The 26,078-nt window shown below is 33.4% G+C and overlaps 1 protein-coding gene and 1 long non-coding RNA gene across 4 annotated transcripts in view; both read right to left on the bottom strand.

Annotated features, from left to right (window-relative positions):
• On the bottom strand, window positions 1-1,625 carry LOC136981432 (uncharacterized). The gene is made up of 4 exons (XR_010881707.1): window positions 1,487-1,625; window positions 413-1,258; window positions 253-342; window positions 1-179 (listed from the first exon to the last, which is right to left on the bottom strand). It is a non-coding gene; the product is annotated as an uncharacterized lncRNA (long non-coding RNA).
• Window positions 1,626-12,377: 10,752 nt separating this feature from the next.
• Window positions 12,378-26,078, bottom strand: part of Hcf (Host cell factor) — a 208,568-nt gene continuing 194,867 nt past the window's right edge. For all 3 annotated transcript variants that reach the window (XM_067277724.1, XM_067277726.1, XM_067277725.1), the window contains one exon: window positions 12,378-13,956. In XM_067277724.1, the coding sequence (XP_067133825.1) occupies window positions 13,905-13,956 (52 nt within the window). In that variant the 3' untranslated portion in view covers window positions 12,378-13,904. The remainder of the gene's footprint in view (window positions 13,957-26,078) is intronic.

The following is a 26,078-nucleotide window of genomic DNA, read 5'->3' as shown; positions in this document are numbered from 1 at the left end:
GAGTGTTCGGGTTGTTTCATTGTGTGGAATTACACAGAACGAGGCGCTTGGCGTGTAAGTGCGTGAGTGCGAGAATTCGAGTAAAGGTTAAACGGTGTATATCTTCGTGTACAGTGATGTTATGTCCGTGCGTGTGTGTGTGTGTGTGTGTGTGTAATCGAAGAACATCTTCGGCATGTCTATAAACAAAGAAACAGTAAATTACAATACGAAAATAAGATGTGTTAAAAAATGAAACGAAAGAGTTCTTACGATCGGAGATTTCGGAAAATATTCACGTGTCCACTTGGTCCTCTTGGTGGTAAAGTTGGGGAGGGAGATTCTTCTCCCTCCCAAATGTTCCTAGAAAACACAAAGGCAGTGAGAAAACGAGAAGGTTCATTCATTTATTACCTAAAATTAATATTATTACCTTTATCAGACAGTCTTTCTTCCCGAACAGTGTTATGAGAAGAGCGACAAACCCGACCTGGCCTAGCCTAGCCTAATCTAACCTACCCTAACCGGAAGCTCAATCCTCATAACAGCTGTTTGGGAAGAAAGGTCGGCCGAATGTCGAATCCGGTGAGTAGAAGTGTCAGGTCCGGGTGGTCACAATCGGGAGTCATATCCGTTGTTGTCGGACTTGTCTCCCGAGTGTCACGTTCGGGAGACAAGTCCGTGGGTCACGACCGAGTAAGAAAAGTCACGTCCGGGAAAAGGTGTCGAGTCCGGGTGAAAAGTGTCGAATCCGGTAAGAAAGTCGCATCCGGGTGAAGAAGAGGAAATCGAAGAAGATCACCGCCTAGGCCAAGGGAACCGCAGCCGTCCGCAGCAACGAAACCACGGACAGCACGGTCCCTCAACTTCGGCGGCTCTCTCCTCCGATTCCTCCCCGTTCTGGCTTCGGCAAGGCGGTGGCGTCGCCGTCGCGGACGAACGGGCAGAACGCGACAAACCAGAAAATGTCAACTCGGACGAGCTGTCATTCTCTACATCCACCACAGCAAGGTCTGTGGCCGGATGACCCCCGAAGACCTTCGCCAAGTGCACTGGACCCAGGGTGTAGCGTCGCATCATCCCGACTCCGGGAGGATGCCACGCCACGCGCACTTGGGGAAGGCCTTCTTCACCCGTTGCCTCTCGCTCGTCGAGCCCCCGCTCCTCCAACGGCACGGAACGACAGACTCGTTCCGCGTCGTCCGAGGAACCCCCTCCCTCCGGTGCCACCGTCTGCCTCCGCCGGAACCTCCTCCAAAGCCGCACCAACGACGCCATTCTGTAAAAAAAAAAAAAAAATTGCAATTAGTCCGGTGAAAACAAAAGCTTAAATTAATGCTTAAATTCTTCCGAGAAGAACAAAATGCCTTTTCAAATCTAAAAGATTCGAATCCGAAGCGCAAACGGCCGACCATCGAACGATGTGCCGAGATGTCTTCTGGAACCGATCCTTCAAGTAATATTAAATAAATTCTTATGTCTAAAGTCAATATGGACTAAGACTTACCTGAAAAATCTTTAATCTTCTCTGTAAAAGTCTTTAAACCGCAAAAAACAGCACGCAATCGAAGAGCACAACAAAAGCACGTCCGACCACAACAAGAAACACAATCGAACTGCGAATCGTCATGCGTGACGAATTTCGAACAAACGTTAAAAGACGCGTCAACAATGTTCGAATTACGTAGAAATTCGAATTAAAATATCAATTTTATTTTTTTTTAAATTAATTTATAATTTTTTTTTTAATTTTGCTTCAATCATTTTATTGTGTTTGGAATTTGATAAATAAATTATCTTCTGCATTTACATGGTGCAGAATGGCCACCGTGGAGAGGTAAAAGACGATCATTTGAAATTTTAGTCTCGAAGCTTGACAATCTCCGAAAATTGCCCGAAATACGTTTGAATACGCTGATAAATATCTTTATCGTCCGTTTTCGGCCGAAAAAGATATTAATCGCATGAAATCAATCAAATTCTTAGGATTTCCATTTATTTCGCCCAATATTATTTCGCCTTACGGAAAGATTCATCGGTCGCCGTCGGGGTTGCGAGTTTCGCGTATTAATAATATCTGCAAATCGAAAAACATTTTATTAGATTGGCGTGTAAGTAAAATTCAGTGGCGTGCCGTGACATTTGATGATAGGGAAGCTGTGTTTCGGTAAGAAGCCGACTTCCAGGGGCAATCAGTTAATTGCGCTTCAGTAATAATCTAGGATTCATTCGTACATGGGTGGTGGCTATAGAGACAAAGACGACAACTATCTGACAAAACCCGTTTATTTTAACATAAAATAAACATACACTATGTACAAAATAGTTTTCTTTAGGACAATCGGCCGTTCCGACGTCCTGAGCGTCGATGTGGTTCTTTGATGGTCGATCGAAAGTGGCCCCGGGACAGTGGCGTTAACGAGTCTGTAAGGCACGGGGAGACTTCGTCCGTTGGAGTCGGGGACCCGGTCTAAGTCCGAAGTGGCACGGGTTACAGGTTTTTTTTAAAACTCTTTCCGCCCTGTGGGCACTAAGAGGGCCTCTTTTTGCAAGCCATTATGGGTTCGGCCAAGCCCACAATGGGGCGACCGGGTAGTGAGGGACGGGGGCCAGACGTAACTGAACGGACCACCCCCCGAAAAATTCCTGCGGATTTTTCGATTTGTCGGGATTCGAACCCCGGTCCTCCAGAGCGGTAGGCTGCTACCTTGACCGCTCGGCCATCCGGCCTACGGGTTACAGGTTGGCACAATAGACGAGAAATTGTTTTTTTTTTGCGCGTTGACACACGGTGTTTTGGTTATTCGGAACGTTAACCGAGTGCCAGGTGTCCTCGATTGTAGGAGATTATATCAATCTCCGTTCTTTCTTTCGTCCATTTTGATTGGTTGTTCTCCCTCAAACACGTTTCCCGAGTGCTTGGTCCCTGGTTACTAAACGTTACGAGACTCTTACCTGGAGCGGGAGAAAAGTCAAAATCGAAGACGAATTCGATCTTCCACCGATCATAGGACGACTTCCTTCCGCGATTTATGGTTTCTGCCCGGCAGTTTGATATAAACAATGGGTGTCCGACTACAAGCGACTTTTACCTATGTTTTTTTAAACTAATAAATTTTTCTCTAAATTAACCGTTTTTTCGCGTCTTTCGTGACGGGTCAGACCTGTCCGGTACATCACATTTCCATAAAAGTTTTAAACAAATACTGGAAATGACAAAAATAAACAATTTATGTATTTTAGTTCTAAAATACAAATAATACATACATAATACAAATCGATACGATACAAACAACGATAGAAAAACTTTTTAAATTTTTTTTATAAACTAACTCTATTCGGCGATTTTTTCCGCAAAGTCGCTGGTCGTCGACTCCATCAACGTATTTAAAAACACTTTTTATATCAAAAGCAACGCTAGCGACGACAATCTTTCCTCCGACCGAGTGTTCCTGGCCAATGTATGAATTCGCTCCGTGGTCGAAAAACTGCGCTCAACAGACGCACTGGTAGATGATACCATAAAAATTAATAATATTAAATCATATAATTCTTTTAGTATGTCTTTGTTCGGATTGACATCAATTATAATATGTTTTATGTTTAAGAGTTACTTATCAATATAGTCCGGACACGAATATAAATATTGCGATTCGCTACGTAATTTAGATCAATCAAAAAATTTCCCATAAAATTTACTTAATTTAAAGAATTAAAACACGCTCGGAAAAATTGTTAATAATTTTAATATTATGAAAAACATCTACAAGTGATAAAAATTCTAAAGATTTTATGTCTCAAAATCTGTCAATATAATTATAATTTTATTTTAATTATACTGTAATTAAATATAACTTTGCAATAAAACGTACATAAAAATAACATTGAATACTCTTTACTTTTTAAATCTTAAACAATTCACTTAGAAAGCTTCCTACTCAGTGGCTAAGGGATAGAATCGTTGGAAGCGTTACACGTGTGTAGCTTCCACCAGCTAAACCGGCTGAGGTTGGTGCTCTGTAAAGCGCATGCGCCAATGCCCTCTGGCTGCTTTACACCATTCAGTTATTCTCGCCTTGAAAGCTGTCTCGGAAGCGCTTCCATTCCGCCACTGACATTCGAATATACAATAGCAATCTTATCGTTTTTTTCACATATAGCATAAAATTTTTTAATAAGCTACATAATGCAGTTATAATAAAATATTAATTTTAATTAATTCAAAGTACGTTAAAATATGAAAATTTATATTTTAGAAAATACAAGGGAAGGTCATTGAAAGGTGGATGCGGCGCTTCCACCGCTTCCAATGACGGCACGCCACTGGTAAATATTATTCCAACACAAAGGAAAGGTTGTAGGGATCATGTGAGGCTGCCTGGGGTAGTGGAGACGATAACGATATACAAGAGATATATCGTTATCGTCTCCATTGCCTCTTGGACTGCCGAGCGATAACAATCGACGACATGTGGGAGCGGTTGAGTCAGAGACTGATGCCTCGTTCACAAACAACACAATTGGTTTATTAGACAATAAACATACAATAAAAGTACTATTATCCCGAAGGGTTGAAGCTCTTGTAGATTTCGGCTGCAGTCTTCGAAAGAAAAAGAAGAATGTTCGGCGATCAGAGTGGTTTTCTATCGCTGGCCCGATGTTGCATTCTATGACCAGTTCTAGAACAGAAAACGATGGCTGGTGAATGCAGATCGGAATTTCCGAAGTTTATCTCAACGAAGGTCTATAACTTTCGGAGGATACATCTGCAAAAAACGAAGAAAGTAATTGGCGGGAAACACCCTGCGAAGGACATAGCGTCTCGGAACACCTCGGCAAAGAACTTATTGTCCTTGTGGTGTGTTCTAAAATACATTTTCTTCTCGAAAATCGTTACTTTACTGGTTATTAACCCTCTTTCTCGGTTCCCGATTGGTCTTTGTGTTACCAGGTAAAATTGGACCAGCTCGGTTCCCGAGAAAAAAGATTGTTTATCTTTTTTGTTCATCTTCTCTTATACATGATTTAATTTACTACTTTTTTATTTTTTACCGCGGAGTTTTAATAATGAAATATTTTACTTTTTCCCTTTTTCTTTATAATTTAATTCCCTTAATCTTAAATAATCGCGAAGATGAAGATTGGTTTTTGTTTGAATATGACTATAAATTGTTTTTTTATTTCAGTACAGGGCCTCAAAATCGTCAAGAGAATTATAGTTATTTCGTTCTTACCTTCTATTTTTAAGATATTCTGTAAGATTCTGTATAGGCTATAGGATTTCTCATTTCCCGAGCTTTTGCTTGTTCCGGGATTCCGGGAAAAAAGGGAAACTGTTTACTGTTAGAATCGTTTTTAATGCATTTAAGAGAAGACAGATGTTATGTGTTTTTTCACCCGTAGCCTGGAAGAATTCTACTTCGTATTTAGATGCGTTGCAGTACTTATTTTGCTCTAAAGTATTCTCGATTTATCTACCTTGGCTGCTTTAATAGTGGCATCCAGCATGTAGCCCGATAATTCGGCAGTACAGTTGGCTTTTATGATCGGGTTTATGAAGAAAAATTTCATAGTTGCATACTTCGTATCAGTTGTATACTTGCCAATTTGCATAACCTGGCATAATGCAGTCATTGAAGCTACTGAGTACGGTTAGAAATTACAACAGAATCGGCGCAATTTTCCAGATATTACGGGTTCTGACAAGTAAAGAATTTTTAGTCCTGCCACAAATAAGCTACATACTGATTATTGATAATCTGTGACGTGCCTTAATACGCAAAGATTTTTAAAAAAAGTAATAAGCTGGCTTTAAATTAATGAATACAAACGTACTCTGACAGTTTATGAGTTAATTATACTTTATATTTTTCAAATTTCATCAAACTTAATATAAAATATTAAAAATACACTGAATTTTTAAGTAATTTGCGGGGATTTTCCAGAATGAGAAAAATTTTCCTGTGTTAAAGACAGCCGTGACCCCGTTAGAGAAACCATAATATGTGATTAGATATGTGGTTGGATAATTATAGGATTGTTTTAGATTTTTAAATTGGTTTTCGTTCTAATTTCTAAACCTTGGATAATATTTTTGTATTGTACACTTGTATTCAAAAAAGATTAAGGAGAAAACGTGGGAAACTTTCTGTCCTTTTCGTTGAATATGCAATGGGCATTCGATTCTCTCGAGAACGATATTTTATGGAGACATTTATAGGGGATTCGTCTAAATCATGGATTTTTTCATTATCTAATCCAATTATAAATTAATTCAGACTTGCTGTACTATTAATGGAAAGAATACGAATATATTTTTTACGCGTAAAAGGGTTAACAAATATAAGTCCATGATGCTTCGCCTCTACCCATTAGAATATCAACATTATAGTTTACCATCTCACCAACTTTGTAATAAAAAGACAACCTCGTAAGAAGACAAAAATTGACAAATAAATACGGTTTAATTCAGAATTCCCTCACAGTTCCCTCACGACATTAGGGTTTCTCATTTCCCGGTCTTTTGCTTGTCCCCGGATTCCAGGATAAAAGTGAACTGTTTCCCGGGATCCCGGGACAAAATTAATTATTTTTAAAATATACAAAATATCATGAAATCAAATGATAAAATTATTTTTCGTTTTTTAAAGTAATTTAATACGTTCTGAAACCTTCAAAATCGTATTAACAATGCTGTGTAACATATTAAAAATTACCTTTTAATTGCGTAGAAATTTTCACAAATAGAAAAAACTTATTAAAATTTGCTGGAAACTGCATACAACAACTGTAATTTTTGTTGTTTTTTTTAAAATAAAATAATACAAAATATTGTAAATTTTTATAAGATTTTAAAAAGAAAAGATGGTCAATACTCCGATCACTCAATCTAATTATTATTTTAGTAATGAAAAGTCTTGCTACCGAGAATGCCTTTTCCGATTCAATTGATGTGATTGGAATCGTGTTTAATGCATTCAAAAGAAGACAAATATTATGTTTTTTTCATCTGTATCCTGGAAGATATCTAGTTCGTTTTCGAGATTGTAGTACTTCTTTTGTTCTCTAGTGTTCTTGAGTTGTCTACTTCGACTGCTTTAATACAAACATCATAGCCCAATAATTCAGCAGTTTGTTTATCTTTAATGATTAAGTTATGAAAAAAACTTCATACTTGCAGACTCCGTACTCGTTTGTATCCTTGCCCAATTTGCACAACATGGCGTTACGTAGTTTTGAAGCTACTATTACAAAGATTTAGCGACTACATGTATTTATCCTAATTATATGCAATTAAACAATTAAATGCGATATTGTTTCTTAACTTAATCAAGCATAAATTAGTTCGATACACAATCCGACATACTTGATAGAAGTGTCACACAATACAACAGTCGTGTGAATAAGCAAATAAACAGTTTCTTTTTTATGTTCACGAACATATTATCTATTATTTTATCTTATGAAGTTTTTCATATTCGCAATTTTACTGTTTTATATTATACATTTAAATTATATATAGAAGTTAGAATTCTGAATTCGTTAATTCGGTGACAGAGTTAATTACAATTACAAATTACACTTGAATGGAAGGTGTAAAGATAACAATGTGGACTGAGTAGCATAGGGAAATGAGTCACGTGATTCCGAAATGTCTGTCAGTCACGCGACTGAAATAATTTGTTCTGCTTCAGCTGTATTTTGGAAGTCTCTCGTGATACAGGAATGATGTCGTCTTTCCTAGCACGTGCTTCACCCCTACGGAAAGTCGTTAAAACGATAGATTTTAATACCGACGTTTGTGTCTGTATAAAATTTAATGCTTAATCTTCGGAATTCGATATACAAGTCTGGTGTCATACAAATTAAAACACGTTTGAGGGTTATTAATTGATGTAGAGAAACGTATGCTGTAACTTTAACAGGCAGATTACTAAGTGATGCGTATCAATAAATAATAAATGTAACTAAAGCATATTAATACGTTCAATTTAATACATAACACATAACATGTATTGTATTTTTTTTCTTTAAATTAAATCAGAAACGTATGCATTAAAATATAAATTTTGGTTAGAAAGTTGTCAGTGTATTTCTTTACATTTAATAAGTTTTTCACAGGTTTGTATGTAGAAGACATCTTTGGTTTTATTTCATATTAAAAATATTTAGAAATATAAAAATGTATATTGTAGAAACAAATAAGAGGGAAAGGGAGCGAGATAAGGTCGATAGGTAACAATAAAATTTATTTATCAAAATATGGCAACAATGCTTTTAATTACAGTTCAAATTTCATTTAATTTCTCTTCTACAATTATTTTACATTTATTAAAATGTGTTTGAATGTTTTACACAGCGTGAATATTTTTCGGTATCTCTTTTTCTGTCAACTAAAATTTTACGAACAGCAATTTGTAACACAAAGAAATTCTCTTCTGAATCACTTCTCCCGTCTGACGTTTTCGTAAACTTCTTAATCTCATCCATCATTTTCCCTTATAGAAAACTAAAATATTGTAAAAAAAATTTTGGCCTTTCATCGACAGGGAGAAATAATGTGTTATAACGATAAAAGTATGCTGTGTTCACTATTATAATTGCATTTTAGATATTCATCCCTATATAAAATTCAGTCAACACATAATTTTAATGACAATCCAATTATGTCTAGTTTTTACGACTCGATTCGTGTCTGCTTAGTACTTTACGTGTTCTTTTAACGTATTTAAGATCATCTAACGTGACAACTTCGTTAACCTGTTACAGTAAACGTCCATTTTCTGCCGAGAACTGAGTTCTACATCCTCCCATACTGCACATTTGTCATTATGATTATCCAATTTATTTTGATATATTTCTACAACACAAAAGTTGTAATTTTGCTTTGTGGTGGTTTTAATCAATATTCACTTTTTATAGCTAAAATGTGTGACTCGATCACACATAAAACAGCGATTTTTAATAGTGATTAAATGTCGTACATTTCCTTTGCAATTATCCATGTTACGTAACATGGATAATTACTGGACGTTTACTGTAACAGGTTAATGAAGTTGTCACGTTAGATGATCTTAAATACATTAAAAGAACACGTAAAGTACTAAGCAAACACGAATCGAGTCGTAAAAACTAGACATAATTGGGAAAATGATTGATGAGATTGAGAGGTTTACGAGGTTTCTTAAATGTTTTATCTTCCGACCTCATTAAATTCTATTAACTACAGACAATATAGGATCAATTGTGCTATGTAATGTACCTAACATGTGCAGTACTGTGGGATAATGCTGACAAATATAAGTCACGAAAACTCATATAGGCCCTATTAGTAACGCAATTATTTTCATATTACACTACACTAGTAATGTGCAAATACTATGTATAACTCTTGTTTCTATTAGTAATACAATACTGGATTCTAGAAGTAATTTTTCAATAATCCAATATTAATAGCAGTTTATTACATTCTACTCAATACCAGCCATTTCCTAACAACTAACTCCGAAAGTTGAAAGTAAAAGATATCTACATCACTAATCTACACATAAATGTAATTTGGTGTAAGATTGTTGACTTTTTTGTAGTTACACAATAATTTTCACATCAATTATGTTATTAAAATGAATATCAATTTATAATCTTCTATTGACGGAAAGGTCAATTATATGGTTCAGCTTGTATTTCTCATCAAATAGTGTGCTGTTTACTGCAATACTGCTTTCAATGGACGATTTATTATTATTTTCCGACGTATGCAGTTAGGAAATAACTTGATATAAGGCCGTACACTTTCAAACAGATCTCTATTTAAAAGTAAACTATTGTCTTCGGTGTCATCTTCTGCAGTAAATTTCAATCTAAACAACTCGTAAGTTAATTGATTTACATCATCAACCAATATTTCTGCAGGATTTTCGATAGAAGTGAAAGCATCAAGCAAATATGCAGGGAATGTATTTAGTCGACTTCCCTGTTCAATCTGATCGACAACAAAAGGTACGCGAACTATTCCACAGAAATAGACTTTGAATTTGTTCCACGTGTTTTTAATCAATATATCTCGAATGCTCTCCATCTTTTTCCAATTATTTTCCATTGTTTTGGAATCTTTCGGTCGAAGAAATTCTTTCCCTATTTTTATAAATATAAATATTTCCACCTGACACGAATGCCGAACTCTATCGTGAAGTTTATTCAGACTTTCAAACGTATCTCCGTAAGGGTTGGTAGGCTGGCAAATGTCAACAAAGAAGTATATTTGTGAAAAATCTGAAGGAATCATCCAGTCAGAATTGTTAATATGTGAATTGTAAGAGTTTTCGTACTTTATAATTGTGTTCGAAAATATTTTCTTGTCTTCTTCATTGACGATTTCGTTGTATATCATTATCGAAAGGTCCAACAAAAAGACAACATTTTCCAAATTATTGAAGCAACTTTCTGGAATTTTTTTGTCTCCGAATAAACCGAAGTAAAATATAATAAAATTCGGATCACTTGTAAACTCTGTAACAGGTGGTACAGTAGAATCGCTAGTGACATTCAGGAAAGGTACTGTACACAATACATGAGAATTGCCAAAGTGAAGAGCAAACGACGCTACATTTTAACCCAATTTCCTGCCGAAGCGTAGTAAACTAAAACGACTTTGTGTATATTCCAATGAACATCCCAATTTTGAAGACAAGCCCAAAAAAGTGGGCACCGGAATCAAGAAAACACGGTAATTTGGAGAATTCTAGAATAGATTGGTACGCAAAAATACAAGCTAAAGCGGACATCGAAATTGCCGATTACGCGATAAGCTTCACAATCAGAGCTATGTTTTTTTTTTTTTTTAACTCTTTCCGCCCTGTGGGCACTAAGAGGGCCTCTTTTAGTAGGCCCATTATGGGTTCGGCCAGGCCCACAATGGGGCGACCGGGTGGTGAGGGACGGGGCCCGACGTATCCGAACGGACCACCCCCGAAAAATTCCTGGGGATTATTCGACCCGTTCGGATTCGATCCCGGGTCCCCCAGAGCGGTAGGCTGCCACCTTTACCGCTCGGGCATCCGGCCGTCAGGGCTATGTTCAGTAATGAATATTAATCAATAAGTCAGAATTCTGAGCTGAGCTAAGAATTTTCTGATTATTATTAAACGATTCTTCTTTGTCAGATAAACTAGGAAAAATGGCGGCCTCTTTACTCATAATCAGTTATCTTCAAAAATGAACTTATTTAATCCGGCACGAGCAGCCATTACATTAGAATTTTACGCTTACGAGCGTAAAGTTCTTCAATGGTGAGGCGGAGTGACAGTAAGTCTACTAAAAGTAGTCTAAGTAAACGAGTAGGTATTGAGAATATCGTCCAATGTCGTGGCAAAGTCAGAATTCTGCGTTACTGAACACGGCCCGGGATTGTTCGATAATTTTCCTCACACGACTCATTTGATCCATGTTTATTTTTTCCTTCAAAATTCTGCGGCTTTCTTACTGTCTTCAGGTATAATTGTGCTTTCAGTTTCACTTTTAATTAGTACTGACACTATCTAAAAGTGAAACTGAAAGCTCAGTTAAACCCGAGCCGTGTTCAGTATCAGAGAATTCTTGCTAAGTCTAGTTATGTAGTTTTGCTGAACTCTTAACTATTTGACTCGCCCATTGCTAGAATTCTAATTAGTTCAGTCAGCTTTTATTTACTAGTGATATCATTGTTTTTGTCTCGTACAACTTGCAAAAGTCGTACTGGACTAAATATTTTTTTATGTAACAATTATTATTATATCATCATCATCCATCGTGTTTAAAAACGATGGATGATAAATCTACACACCATTCAAGGGTACCCAGAATACTTAAGCTCCGTCCTCCTAGCCAATTAATTTCTTACGTATTCTGCTTTACTGATCACAACCCTGGGTTTAGAGGCATGTTGACTGCTAACAGAAATTTAATCAAAACGAGCTTAATTAAAACCCATTTTACGATTTTTTGTTAGATTTAGTTATTCGTATAAAACGAGGAAAAATTTATAACACTAATATAGAAAACGCAGTCATTTGAGCGAGGTAAGGAATAGTGGAATTTTGTTAAACATATCTATGAGAAATAAATATTGTAGTATGGTTAATTACATTTTAACCAAGAGATAAAATGATTTTATTAATACGTTTTATTTATAAAAAGCTTAAAACAAAGTTCGTTTCAAAATTTAGATAAATTACTTTAAAAATATCTATTATAAACAGAAAATATAAGGAACTGCCTAAAATATATAATAATAAGGACAAACATTTTTTCACGTTTTGAATTCAAAATATATGTTATTTTTTTGGCTGATGGATTTCAATCTTTATTTTTAGATGCATAGTTGTTGATAATTAATATTAAAAATCAAATTTAGAATGAGATAAAATTCTACATGTATTTTATTTTTTGGCATACACAAAACAGTGAGATTACAATGGTATACCAATTCTAAACACAAAAGCACAGCCGTTTGTGCAGAACATTTCACAAGACAGCACAGACTTTTCTTTTAATATACAGTGCATATTCCATGTCTACATCTAGAATGTTCTAAAGTGGGGGAGAGATGAAATTTGATGGCAATATCATATTAATCAGTAGCATGAAGGCAATATTCACATCATTAAGCAAAGCAGATATGGCAAAAACATGTTAAGAATGATGCTGGTTGATAGATCTTCTCAATTTTTCAATGATTGAAGTTTCACTTTTTCTCTGCAAATAATTATTCAGATAATTCTTATCTTTCAGGAAAGCTATTGGGAATGGATTACAGTTGCTGTTTGGACAATTTTAAAAAATAAATTTTTATATTGTTAGTACTAACACAAGCTCATCATGATAAAACAAATATATTGAATTGCACTTACAATATAACAAAAAAATATAAACATTTTGATAATACATAAGAGTTATTATTGTTATTTATTTTTCCCCTCTCTCAAATTCAAGATGTAGTATTAACAATAACATGGAAAAAATTTTCTTTCAGTTATGTCCAATATACAGCATCTGTGAATTCATCTTTTCCATCGTCTGGAATTGGATTAAATCTTGATAACAGAATTTTTTGAAAGTTAAAAGGAAATAATATATACCAAATACAAATATTTATTATAAACACTTCACATCTCAAATACTTTTGATCTTTAAACTATACAAAATCAGAAAAGATACAAGATATTAAACATATTTATAAATGAAGTTTATGACAAAATATTTTGTCATTGGCTAAAAATCATATATTTAAAGTTTACAAAGATTTCATTCTCTTTCATACTACTATGTTTATTGAAAACTGTAATCCACTTTTGTGGTATTTGTGCTAATGAGAATATTTTGATGCAAGTTTTGGTTAAAAACACTTGACACGCAGCACTCAATGTTTTTCTAAGTAAAATTTATCCAAACAGTCTGTTTATAAGGTAATTTAATGAGAAAGCTCTCCTTGAACACTTAATCTTGAAATATTATATATTTCACACAAGCTACATAAAAGGAGAAGGTTTGATGGAAAGGAAAAACTGTTTTTGAATTTGAAAAAGTCTAAACACATTTTGTCACAAAAATTGGTAGTTTTAACAAAATGCTGGAAAATAGTCTTTTTAGTTTTCCTGTGATGACAAGCATGTCTGACATGGTAAAATCACATTGATAAGCCTTCTCTGCCAATTACTATAGATGGATTGGTACAGAAATCTTGAAACTTCCCGACCCCAATCTTTTTATTGAAATCCCAATGTTGGACAAATTTGACAAATCATTATGATGAGTGCGATGACTTTATGAATGAGAAACGTTTTAAATGTACAACACGTGCTGGGTCCCGGGTTTAAAAATGAATGTACAACAAGCTTTGTCCCCAGGCTTGTGATGGTCATCATTATTATTTTTTTCTTTATTTTTGTTCACGAAGAATCTTCAGTTTTCATTTTCTTTGATGATTGAATGCCAGATCGTCTATAAAAGCAATATCCAAAAGTTAAATTCATAAAGTATTAAATGATAAAGTGAAAATAAAAGATAGCATATCCTGAAAATATAAAATATAATTACTTATAAGTATTATTAATTTGTACAGTTCTACATGAAAAAATATACAAACTTGTAAATTAATAATTTTAAGCTACAAGAGTCATGTCTTCTATTTAGTAATTCTGAAATTTCATTACAATATAATAGCTGAAGTAAAGAACCTGGCATAATGCTGATTTTAACTATTCCATTTAAATATGAATAGATCATAAACATTAATATACTTCTATTTCAGTAAAATTAAATTGAATTTGAATTTTTACAAGAAAGAATATGCCTAGTTATTAGCCAAATTCTGTTTTCATTTATCACATTTTATGGCATATAAGACGTACCCTCATTTCACCAAAGAATATTTAGGAAAAAGTATTTAGTGTAGTTAATTTAAACCACCCCTTGGGTGTTTGGCATTCAGGACAATTGTTTTTAGTGTATTCTGTTTATAAAAAAAATTAAGATTGCAATATACTAATGCACACTTTTATCATCAGAAGAAAGCTGTTGAAAAAGTCATTTACTATTAAAATATTCTAAATGAATTCATGCAAATAAGATTAGCTATAACAAAAAATAAAATAAAATAAAAGTTTAATTAAACAATAACATTTTTATTTAAGAAGTGGACTCGGTAGAGGTTACCTGTAGCCTATTGAGGGCCGTTTGAGGATTTCATTGGCCCATGGGAGATCATAATTTCATACGAGTTGTAGGGTGATTTTTTTCGATCTTTCTTTTTTGGACAAATATCATGTTTTATATGCCATAAAATATCAGGTTAATGTTACCTTAGGTAGCTAAGATGGTGGCTCATCTCTGATTCCAGCAAATAGAAGAAAGGAAACAGTGGGGACGCACGTTCTAACCTAACCTAACCTATTCTAATAAATTACCATAATTATTGGCAAGCAAATTATTAAAATAGGTTAGGTTAGAACATGCATCCCACTGTTTCCTTGCGGGAATTAGAGACAAGCCGCCATCTTGGCTACCTAAGGTAACATTAACCAAATATCATATTATTAATAAAGTATAATAAAAGAAATAATAAAAGGTTATGTTTTAGATTAATTATACAAATAAAAATTAAATAAGTAATTCTATCTTTTTTCTTATTATTATGTTGCAAATGTCATTGCTCAGCTGATACTGGTGCCAAATGCAATGCCAGAACAGAGTCAAAGCATAGCTACCTAAACAAGTGTAACATTAACCTGTGTTATTGGTATGTGTCAACATCTAGAAACTTCCTGACAATGTGACATGTTCAATATTGCAGCTTTCTGTAGTGCTATGTATATGTTTTTATTAAAGTTTAATGTTTCTAGACTTTTGTAGTATATGAGGTATAACACGAGTTAGGATTTCTCAAACAGGATCTTGGCTGTTTTTGTTTAACCCAGGAAATTTTTCTCATCCTGGTATATCCCACAAATTTCTTAAAAGTTCACTTTTTTCATTTTTTGTGTTAAGGTTGAGGAAATTTTGCAAATAGAAAGTATAATTAACTCATAAACTGTCAGAATACATTTTTATTTATTAATTTTAAACATGCTTGTTAGTTTTTTAAATTTTTGTTTGTTATGACATATCACAGCTTGTCAATAATTAATACTTGTGTTATCGAATCCGCCATCACCTATGGCATTGAGATCTGGAGAAAGGCCACCACCAACAGTCAAATTAAGAGAAGGTTCTTCTCTATTCAGAAGAGCTGTCTCATCCATATTACCAAGAGTTACAGGACTGCACCTACAAATGCCCTTCAGGTTATTGCCAACTTAACCCCCCTAGACCTGAAGATTACTAACATCTACCTGTGGTACCACCTTTTCAAGAAAAATAGGAAGAACTTGAGCATCATATGATCTACATCTCAGAAAAGGTTTGCACTCATGGCATCGATCTGAAATACGACCAGCAGCCCAACCACCTTGCCCATGGTCCTACTAACATTTCTAGTTCTTCCAAAACCAGTACCCATGTGTTGCAAATCTACACTGACAGATCCAAGTCTGTCAGCAGTGTTGGTGCTGCTTTTGTGCCCTTGACCATAATAACCGCTCCCTTCATCAAGCAGCATTCAAGCTTGAGGCCCATTGCTCCAACAACCAGGCTGAGAGCCTCGCCATCCTGAAAGCTCTTCAATTTATCATTGATAATCACAATAAGCTCCCTTATAGCAACATCAAAATCTACAGTGACAGCAAGATCACCTTTCATCAAATTGTCAACAAAAACAACAAACTCCCAATTATACAAATAACCCTCAACCTCATTAACCAATTGATCAACCTCCATCTTAACATCTCCTTCAACTGGGTCAGGGGCCACTCTGGCACTACTGGTAACGAGCGGCAGACTTGCTCACCAAAAAACACCTACCATTGCCTCCAGCTGCTCTTACGCAGCCATCCCTCCTAGCTGGATCACTTACCATCTCAATCTTCACACCATCTCTGAGTGGCAAAATCACCGGGATGCTGAGAATACAGGTTGCAGTACTCACAAATTCTTCCCAGATATTTCTGCCAGACAGAAAATGGACTACCTAGTAACCTACCACAACGTCACACAACTGCTTACCAGACATGGGAACTTTGGTACCTACTTCCTGTAGTTCCTGAACAAGGGGAATGACAATGTGACTGCGACCTCAATGAGGATGACAACCCTCAGCATGTCATCTTCTTATGCCCAAAGTTCAGGAATGCACACAAGTGTCTTGTGGACACTTTACACAGAAAAGGCCACCATTGGCCCTGCCTGTCCAGAACTCTTGTGAGCAACAGGACCATTTTCAACACATTCACTGTCTTTGCAAAGGCAACGGACTGGACCTTTCCTGCTATGGCTAGCGTCTTCATCCACCTGCAACCACCACTGGTGTTGTGACATCCTTGCCCGTAGTGCTGTATTCATCACTGCTGTATTCTTTGTAAATTCCACTTTATTATTATTATTATTATTATTATTATTATTATTTTTTTTTTCTTAATGATGTCCAACTCACTGCTTATAGTAGGATTTCTCAACAGCCTGTAACTCTCATTGAAATCATTGCAATTTTCTATGTATTTTTGTTTATCTGCAGTTACCCTAGCCTGTATCTTCACTCAAATTTGGTAATGTATACTATTGTAAATTACTTAAATAATTGTAATTTTCACAATCCTGTATCAATTGTAGCATCATGCATGTACAAACACCCATCCTTGTATATTTCTACATTGTACTATGTATTATTGTTTGCTTCTTATTGTCATTGTAAAACTGTATACTGTATGTTGTTTTTACACTACTAATGGTTCCCAACCCTCTCAACCACTTCCTCCTTTCATTTCCCCTTGATCTATATACTTCTACTCTTACCCCTTCTATTTCACCCTTTCACCCTGGCTATGCCTTATGCTTTGGCAACTACTACTTTCCTAAATGTAAATCCTAAATGTCAATAATCAATATGTATTTCTGGCAGGACTCTGAAAATTTTTTACTTGTCAGAACCTGTAATATCTGGAATAATTGCACTGATGCTGTCTTAATTTTAACTATGCCCAGTAGCTGCAATAACTGCATTATTCCAGGTTGTGCAAATTGGGCAAGGATAGAAACGAGTATGAAGTTTGCAAGTATGAAGTTTTTCTTCATAAACCTGATTATTAAAGTCAAATCAACTGATGAATTATCAGGCTATAAGCTTGATACTGCTATTAAAGCAGCCAACGTAGACAAATCAAGAATACTTGAGAGAAAAAGAAGTACTGCAATGCATCTCAAAATGAACTCTTCGAAGCTATGGGTGAAAAAACGCGTAACATTTGTCTTCGCTTAAATGCATTACAGACAATTCCACCCACATCCATTGAATTACAAAGGTCATTCTCAGTAGCGGAACTTTTCATTATTAAAATAATAACGAGATTGAGTAATTGGAGTATCAAATATCTGTAGTTTTCAAAATCTTATAAAAATTTACAATAATATTTTGTATTATGTTTTATTTAAAAAAACAAAAATTACCTTCTAAGTTAGAACTTTGATCTAAGTTCATTTTTCCTTTAAATTTTTAACTCAATTCAAAGGCATTTTTTTTATAAGCAGTTTCCAACAAACTTAATTTTTTCTATTTGTGAAAATTTCTATGTAATTTAAAAATAATTTTAATATATATTTTACACAGCATTATTAATATTATGATTTTGAAGATTGCAGAATGTATTAAATTACTTTTAAAAAGGAAAAATAATTATATCATTTGATTTCAAGATATTTTTTATATTTTAAAAATAATTAATTATATCCCAGGAAACAGTTCACTTTTTTCCCCAAATCCCAGGACAAGCAAAAGACTGGGAAATGAGAAACCCCAACATCAGTAGAAGAGAGAACAATGGGTTCAATAAACATCTTATTCATCCTCTACATGAGTCTTATTTCTTGAGAAGTGGAATGTACTTGTTGATTTTTCAGTGTGGACAATTTTTATGTTATTAATGTTTGGAACAGAGATGTCTATTATATAAATGATCTTACTGCATTTATCGATGAGAGTGATGTCAAGTCATAGTATATTTTTGTGTGTATCATTTTCTAATATGGCCTGTGGAGTATATTTGTAATATAATAGCTGGGCATTTAATAATCTGTGTTTGTGTGCAAGCTCTGGTATATTATATTTGCTATTTGATTATGCCTATTAAATAACCTGTTTGTGCTAAGAGCTTGCAACCAGAAGTTGTATATATTGTTTCTGGCAGAATGTGGCATTTTCTGCTAGAGTCATTTAATAGTGATGTATCCTTCGGGATGCGTTTTCTATAGTTTTTAGCATTTATGACCTGACCTTGAATGGCAACCATAAACCCCGCAGTCTCTCCAAGCAGACAGTATCTAATTGGCCAGTAGTTAATGCAGTTTTGTTAACGTAGTCCTGAACTATGCCTGACATGAAGTGGCTTTTGGGACTACAACCCAAATTCGAGAAAAACAGTGGGGAAAATTTGGACAAAGCAAAAAACAGAAAGAAAATCAGACAGAGAAACAGAAAAGTTAATGAAATCAACGATGGAAAATTAGAAATTGTTTTTTTTTTTTTTTTTTTTTTTTTTTTTTTTTGTGGAAAATTAGTGGAGTCTATGTTATTTGTGTGTTGAGCTATGTCAAGATGCTTAGAGTGTAAGTTTAAATATGTGTGGTTACTGTCTGCAAAAGTTATAGCTATATGTAATCTTTGTTTCTTGTTTTGTGTGGAAAAACTTCCACATTGTCAGAATTTGTTTGTAGTGCAGGTTAATTATATAAGCCAGGCAATGACCACCACCTTTATGAGAAAGAGTTAGTCTTTCTACAAATGATTTCAGATGATATTGTTTATGTTTAGTAAGTGTTCTTATTTTCCTTTGGAGTTACTCAAGATCTGTGCATGCCTAGTGTATAACTCCAAAAGAATAAGTGAGTATAGGGACAACATAGGTATTAGGTATTAATAGCTTTAACTTATTATTATTATAAAATTAATAAATATAAAAGATAGTTACTATATTTTAAACAAAGGTCAAAATGTATTCACCAGTGATTAAAATTGTTTATTTTTAGAATAAATTAATCATTTTGTGATCATCTTCAGGTTGATATATTCTACAAATCCAACAACAAAGTTACATACACAAAAACCTTTCTAAATGAAACACTAACATTATGCTTACACATTTGTGAAATTTTCAATATTCAAATATATAAATGAAAATAATATATAATTTTAAAAGTTGTGGAATACATGTATCTAGTAAAAAATAATCATTAATCCTGAAATACTGACATTAGATCCAAAGCAATTTGAGTATTATTATTTTATTTTATGATATTTGAACAAAAACATCTGAGATGTAAAAAAAGTGCACCAAGTAAAAATTATGACAATTTGAATGAATGACAGTCAAATTTATTTTTAGGAGTTTTTCTTTGGGAAAGATAAGGTTTGTGCTTTGAACTGAAATGAAAAAAACATTAATACAGGTAAAAATCTTGTGGATACTACTTTGAAACACTAAATTTAACTTTACCACAGAAAAACTAAGAAAAAAAAAAACTTGATTGTCATTCAAATTGTCATAATCTTTTACTTGGCACAATTTTTTTACATCTGAAATATTTTCATTTGGATATTGATTGTTTTTTTGGTTAATGATTCTGTTATTACATCAAGACCCAAGACTGACACAAACTACACAGTTTAGTTGTTGCTTGGCAATTTGATGGTTACTGACCGAGTGCTTTCAGTATGCCATTAGTAAAATCATTATTAAAAGTTTTAATTTGCACAAATTTGAGCTTTTGTTAGTTTTGCCAGCACCTTGCTGATAACAAGAAAGGCTTATGTTTAAAATGTGAGCTTTCTTGACCTGTTAATTTTTTCTCTAGGAGTGCCCGTAGTGCTGAATGAAAAAAAGAAGACAAGAAGAAAATACAGTTCTTTTGGAAACTTTTGCACTTTTCAATAGCTTATATTTCAGTAATTCCTTTATTTAAAAAACCTGAAATTTTCCACACTACCTAAAAAACAAGTATCTTTCAAATGAATATTCAAATTACTAGAATTACCATCGGCATTTGGGATACAGAGAAACTGAACCCTGAAAATCAGCAACTCTGATTTCTGTATATATAGTCAGTGACTTTTTCACTTGATGCAGTGTCATTGCTGTCACTTTTGGTAACATGAATAATCCAGTGGAATGACAATGAGTTCTATCTAGCTTATTTTTTTCCCCTTTGCATATAATCAAAATTAGGTTTAATCTTGATCAAACTGTCATAATGAATAACTGATGTATAATCAACTACCCAAGGTCACTAATGTTATAAAAAATTGAGTGACTCTTTCATTCTACCTTTGTACCTTCAATAAAAAATAAAAATATTTTGACAAACTGATCTATAATCCTTTATTTACATATTTTTAGAAAGGTTTTTGGCATTGATTTTTATTTACAGATTTAGTGATATCAGAAGTCTTGAATGAAGATTGTCTTCGTTAGACAAAAAATAAAAGGAGGCACAGAAGTTCATTATGTTGGCATCCCCATAAAAAATAGCTAATAATCTGAAATTGTCAGATAATAATTTGGCAAGCTATTATTCCACAAATCATCATCATGTCATTTGTTGAGCATGTAATTTGCTGAAGACCGTAAATGGAAATTTCAGCAAAGAGGGGATGTGTCCATGCTTGTTGCTATATTCTGAGAATGTCATGTTCTGGAATTGAGAGAGAGAGATAACTGAGAAAAATTACTCATTTTGTCACATTAAATGCTTTGATTTTACTTTCTTGTGCCTAATGGATATTTATGCTATAATTGCCAAACAAGTTGGTGCAAACATCTTTCAAGATTGAATTTTAAAGCATAACCTGATGTTTACAGATTTTTTCAACAAGAATTCATTTTCACTACATCTGCATGGGAGAGTCTACTTCCATGCAGATGTAGTGAACTTCCCTCCACAACAATGCCAATTTTTGGAAGTTATTCTACAGTTGCTGTCAGGCCATCATTTATATGTCAAAATCAGTGAATAGAATAATTCTAGGCAACACATTGTCTTTAAATCAAATTTCCAGCACTGCTTAGCCATCAATTACTGCTCAAAGGTGGTGCCAACATTTATGCAATCTAAGTTATCTGACCTTGCAAAGGAAAAAAAGAAAGTGGGAAATACATAAACCTCTAATGCTATGCATTTCAGATGAAAGAAAACACATCCATCTCCAGACTACAACAAATAATACCAAAGTATTATAAATACAGTCAAACCTGTTTTTGTGCAGGGGATAGGGACCGCATAAAAGAAAATGCATAAAAAAAAAAAAAAAAAAAAATTGCTCGAAACTTCACCAGTGGCTATAAAAAATAGTTCTCCCAACACAATTAAAAAAATATTTTTTTTTGAGGTGAATAGGGACCGCATAAAAAAGTCTCACGTAGAAAATAACTCGAAACCGTACGAAATAACTAGGAATTGCTTTTTTAACTCCTTGGGCCTTTTTCTGCAACACCTAATGGGGAAAAAAATCCTCTAAGAATTTTAATTTTTATATTAATTAATTATTTCCACTTAAATACGAATCTAACATTAAAAAGTTAAAAATAATCGTTAAATAATGATTTTATTTAATAAATATAGCTGCAGGAAGTGTTATTTCATTTAACAAGGCATGAAATTTCACACCTGCAGTCTAAAGCTGGAGGGGAGCTAACTTACCACATCTGTTCAAATATAACATAATATTTATGGTTTTTATGCTATTAAAATAAGAGGGAACCGAAATAAACATATGAGAAAAAAATTTTTCTGAATAAAAAATGAAAAAACCTGCTGATGTCATAGAAAACAACCAATAGAGTTTTTAAAAATTTTACAGGAGTCAATTATGTTCCAATTTGATTGAAATTTTCATATACTGCACAAAAAAAAAAAATATTGCACAAAACAAATTGCACAGAAAAAGACCGCACAAAAACAGGTTTGACTGTATATAAAAAAAGTAAAATGCACAAGTCACTAACCTTAACAAAATAATTCACTCATTTAACTTATATAAAAGACGTACACATACAAATTATTACTCAACAATAATTCATGCAAAGCTCTACAACTCATTATTTATCCTGTTCTGTGTCTACCACAACTTTTATTACAGGTGAAGACATCATTCCACATGTCATCTATACCCATACCCATATTTAAATTTATAAGATTCTCATTACAAATTATTGCTGTATGTTCTTTAAACTTTTGTAATAGGTACTTTTTCTTTAAATAAAATTTTTACATTCATTTTCTCTATAAGGGGTGGGGCATAAGTAACGCCCTTTTGAAATTTTAAATTTTATTGAACAAAAATTACATAAATACAACAACAAAAATACAATGAATTAACAATAATGGACAAGCTCAATATGTTCCCCTTCATATTCAATACAATACTGAACTCTACTAGCAACACTTCTACAAACTTTTTGACACATTTCCATGATAATTACAGAAAATTATCATGAACCTGATCCTTCAATACACCTCACAAAAAAGTCCAATGGTGTTAGGTGTGGTGATCATGATGGCCACTCAATAGATCCTCGTTGTCCTATCCATCTCTTCTCAAAATTTTGATTTAACCATTCCCAAACTCTTAACCCATAATAGGGTGGCACCCCATCCTGTTGAAAGTAAACATTTGCAGTACAAACTAATAGAAATTAAAAAGGGCATTACTTATGCTCCACCTTGCAGTATAACTATATTTCTGACAATGTGTGAACTTCGGATACTGTTCATACTTTAAGTGCTGTTTCATGTTCCTTTATTCTTATTCCTAATGATCTGTCAGTCTCTATTATATAATATACTTTATCATCACAATTAAGCTTATGAACTAGTACTGACAAATTAAAAATTTTTTTCCTTCTAAGTTAGTACTTTTTTTTAATAAATATTTTGATTAATTGCCTAATCTTTCTGCCAAATTAATAAAAATTTTACAGCAAAATTTTGTTACCACTTGCAATATCTTTGGATTCATATCCTTCCACATAAGCATATGCAACTTCTTATTCCATTCTGTCACTTCATTGATATCTTCAGATTCTGCAGAAACCGTCTTGAACAGATTGAAGGCTGCTGCTATCAAAAACTTTCCAACCATCCATTGGAAGCTTTGAAACAGCTTTTCCCCAATTTCTCAGCAACTTCCTTGGTCTTTTCCTTGTAAAAACTGGTCCAGAACAAAAATATTCTTTATCTTCATACTGATAAACAAGTAATCTGTCCCAAATAATTTCATTTACATTGTAACTGCCAGTTTTTGCTTCCTTCTTCATAGGCCCATTGCCACTCAGACATTCCTGTTTGATATATGACTCTGATTTCAAAATCTCATGTCTTGCCAATCTTAAATTTGTCCACAATTTGTTTCATACTTTATTTCTCTTTCTTAATTGCTTCAATAACTGACTTTATTATTTAGAGAAAGCCTTACTCTTTTCCTTGAAGCCATGATGACCTCTTCCTTTGTGTGTGCTCTCAACTGACAATACTGGAAATTTGGGAAATTTATAGCATCATTTAAAACCATTTTCAAATTTAAATTTTGAAATTTGTTTTCAATTCTCCGAAACCGTGTTTTATAATTTTCTATAATTCTTTAGAATCATAGAATTTTGAAATTTGTATAACCATTATTGAAAGCAGAACTACTTATTCGATATAATAGTTTAAATTCAAAATTTGACTGTCTAACAGTTTAAATTTGAAATTTGAATCTTGTCTATTGAATGAGTTAGTTCTGCTTTCCTATGACAGCAGCCACACTGCAGTTAAACTATAGATTAGAATACTTTATAAGGTTTTTACTTTCAAAAGTATAGATTCAGAGCATTTTATGAATGCCACAGAAAAACAATTATCTCTTATGGGGATATGCTCATTTCCATTTCTGTTTTATGCATATTCCACTACACACAAATTATTCATATTGATTTTTGCAGAATTTATATGGGACCAAAGAAAATCTCCAGTAAGGGCAGGTTTTCACTATATCCAGGTTTGACTGTATTAAACATTATTTTTTTTAAATGTAATAAAGAAATAAAGTTAAATCATTTTTCAGGAATCAGTTTTATCAGAAATTTATTTATTTTTAAAAGATTTCTTATTAGCTGTATACAACATCTTTTCAAATGCACATGCTCAAGCTTTTGTGGTTGCTTTCAAACAGTGGATGAAAATTTAAATCTGCTCAAGTAGCCACTTGGTATAAATGTTTAAGCACCCAATAATGCAGGTTTGCATGATACAATCTTGACTGTTTGCACTTTCTGTAAATCAAGCTTTTTTCAAACTTTCAAACCAATGGTAGTCTTTATGCATGATCTCTCAAGCATCATCTGGTGGCAGCAAGAATAGTCTGAGATTTGGTAAAGACCATAGTCATGATAAAACAGTGTTGAATACATCTGGGGTAGTAGACTTATCTAATGGCTTGGAAAGTTGAATCATGATACTTGTGATAACATCAAAGCCACAGCAGTAATATTTGTAAAATCTCAAAAGAACATGAGGAAATATACAGTTTAATCCATTTATAACATCATCCATGGGACCAGCAATTTTTTGACGTTAAAAGTGTCGTTATCTGCGGGGTCATAATCTCAGTCCGATAAAAAGTACCAAGTGTGTTTAAGAATCTATTATAAACTCCATTCTAATTTTACATCATATGTATTACTGTAAAATTATTTCTTAATGGTAATACAGTATACTGTATCTATTATGATAGTAATTTATTATCATATGTATAAAAATGCAAACTACATGTTTAAACTTTATTTACATTATTTTGTCTAAGTTTACATCAATGTAATTAAAAATTTCAAAAATTACATTTTATAAGAAATTTCTATTTGTCTTAAGTTTCAATAATGGCAGAACTTCCGGTTTTGAGAATACTGTTGAATCAAAAGATTAAATTAATGTACGCCAATGAAAAATAATTCAATTATTTCTTTATAAACTATTTGATATAATATGTTATATTAAAAATAATAGAACATTTAACAATTTAGCATAAAGTAATTTAAAAATGAGTATGTAATAACCGATCATCACATCATTTAAAAGTGGTGAATTTCACCCCACTGAAGTCAAGTGGTAAGAGCACCACCCACAATCATTCTAGGAAAGTGAACTCTGACCCTAGGACTGAACATGTAGTATTTTCTTTGTTAAATAAAATTTGTAATCTAATTTTGCAAATTTGGGAGTGCTTCAAATATGACATTAAAACAGGGTTTTGTCGTTACAAGTGGGTTTTTTATCATTATGTAGTATAGTAAAATCATGGGACCGATAAAAATTTAACGTTATATTAGGGCTGTTGTTACATGCAATGACGTTATAATTGGGTTAAACTGTATTTGAAATCCATTCCAATTTGTACTATAATATCACGTTAAAAATCTTAGAAAATGACAGATTAAATAAATATTTCA

The sequence above is a fragment of the Centruroides vittatus genome, unplaced genomic scaffold, assembly GCF_030686945.1.
Source record: "Centruroides vittatus isolate TY-2023 unplaced genomic scaffold, ASM3068694v2 contig_754, whole genome shotgun sequence".
NCBI classification, from domain to species: Eukaryota; Metazoa; Arthropoda; class Arachnida; order Scorpiones; family Buthidae; genus Centruroides; species Centruroides vittatus.
This window is presented reverse-complemented; position numbering and strand designations above follow the sequence as displayed.